The 300-nt window shown below is 67.3% G+C and overlaps 1 protein-coding gene across 1 annotated transcript in view; it reads right to left on the reverse strand.

The window, feature by feature from the left end:
* The window catches only part of ABCA2 (ATP binding cassette subfamily A member 2), a 35,155-nt gene that overhangs the window by 5,116 nt on the left and 29,739 nt on the right, over positions 1-300 (reverse strand). Inside the window, exon 15 of the mRNA XM_015572339.1 lies at positions 103-295. Coding sequence (XP_015427825.1) covers positions 103-295 — 193 coding nt within the window. The remainder of the gene's footprint in view (positions 1-102; positions 296-300) is intronic.

Consider the following 300-nt stretch of genomic DNA (forward strand, 5'->3'; position numbering starts at 1 on the left):
GCAGGGTGAGGGGCCTGGGGGCAGGGTAAGGACCCGGGACAGGGTGAGGGCCTGGCAGCTGACAGTGATGGGAGGGCCAAGGGGACCCCGTGCGCGGCGCACCATGTCCCACACGTAGTTGGCCAGCCAGTAGGTGACGGGGCTGCAGCCGCTGACGAACTGCAGGTGCTTGGCCTTGGTGGACTTCTCGGCCACCAGGAAGACCACGAAGCTGGCCGGCACGAAGGACATGGCCACGATGATGAAGATGGCGATGACCACGTCCGTGCCCTGCAGCCTGCGGGGGAGGAGGCAGCTCTC

The sequence above is a fragment of the Myotis davidii genome, unplaced genomic scaffold (genome assembly GCF_000327345.1).
Source record: "Myotis davidii unplaced genomic scaffold, ASM32734v1 scaffold609, whole genome shotgun sequence".
Taxonomy (NCBI): Eukaryota; Metazoa; Chordata; class Mammalia; order Chiroptera; family Vespertilionidae; genus Myotis; species Myotis davidii.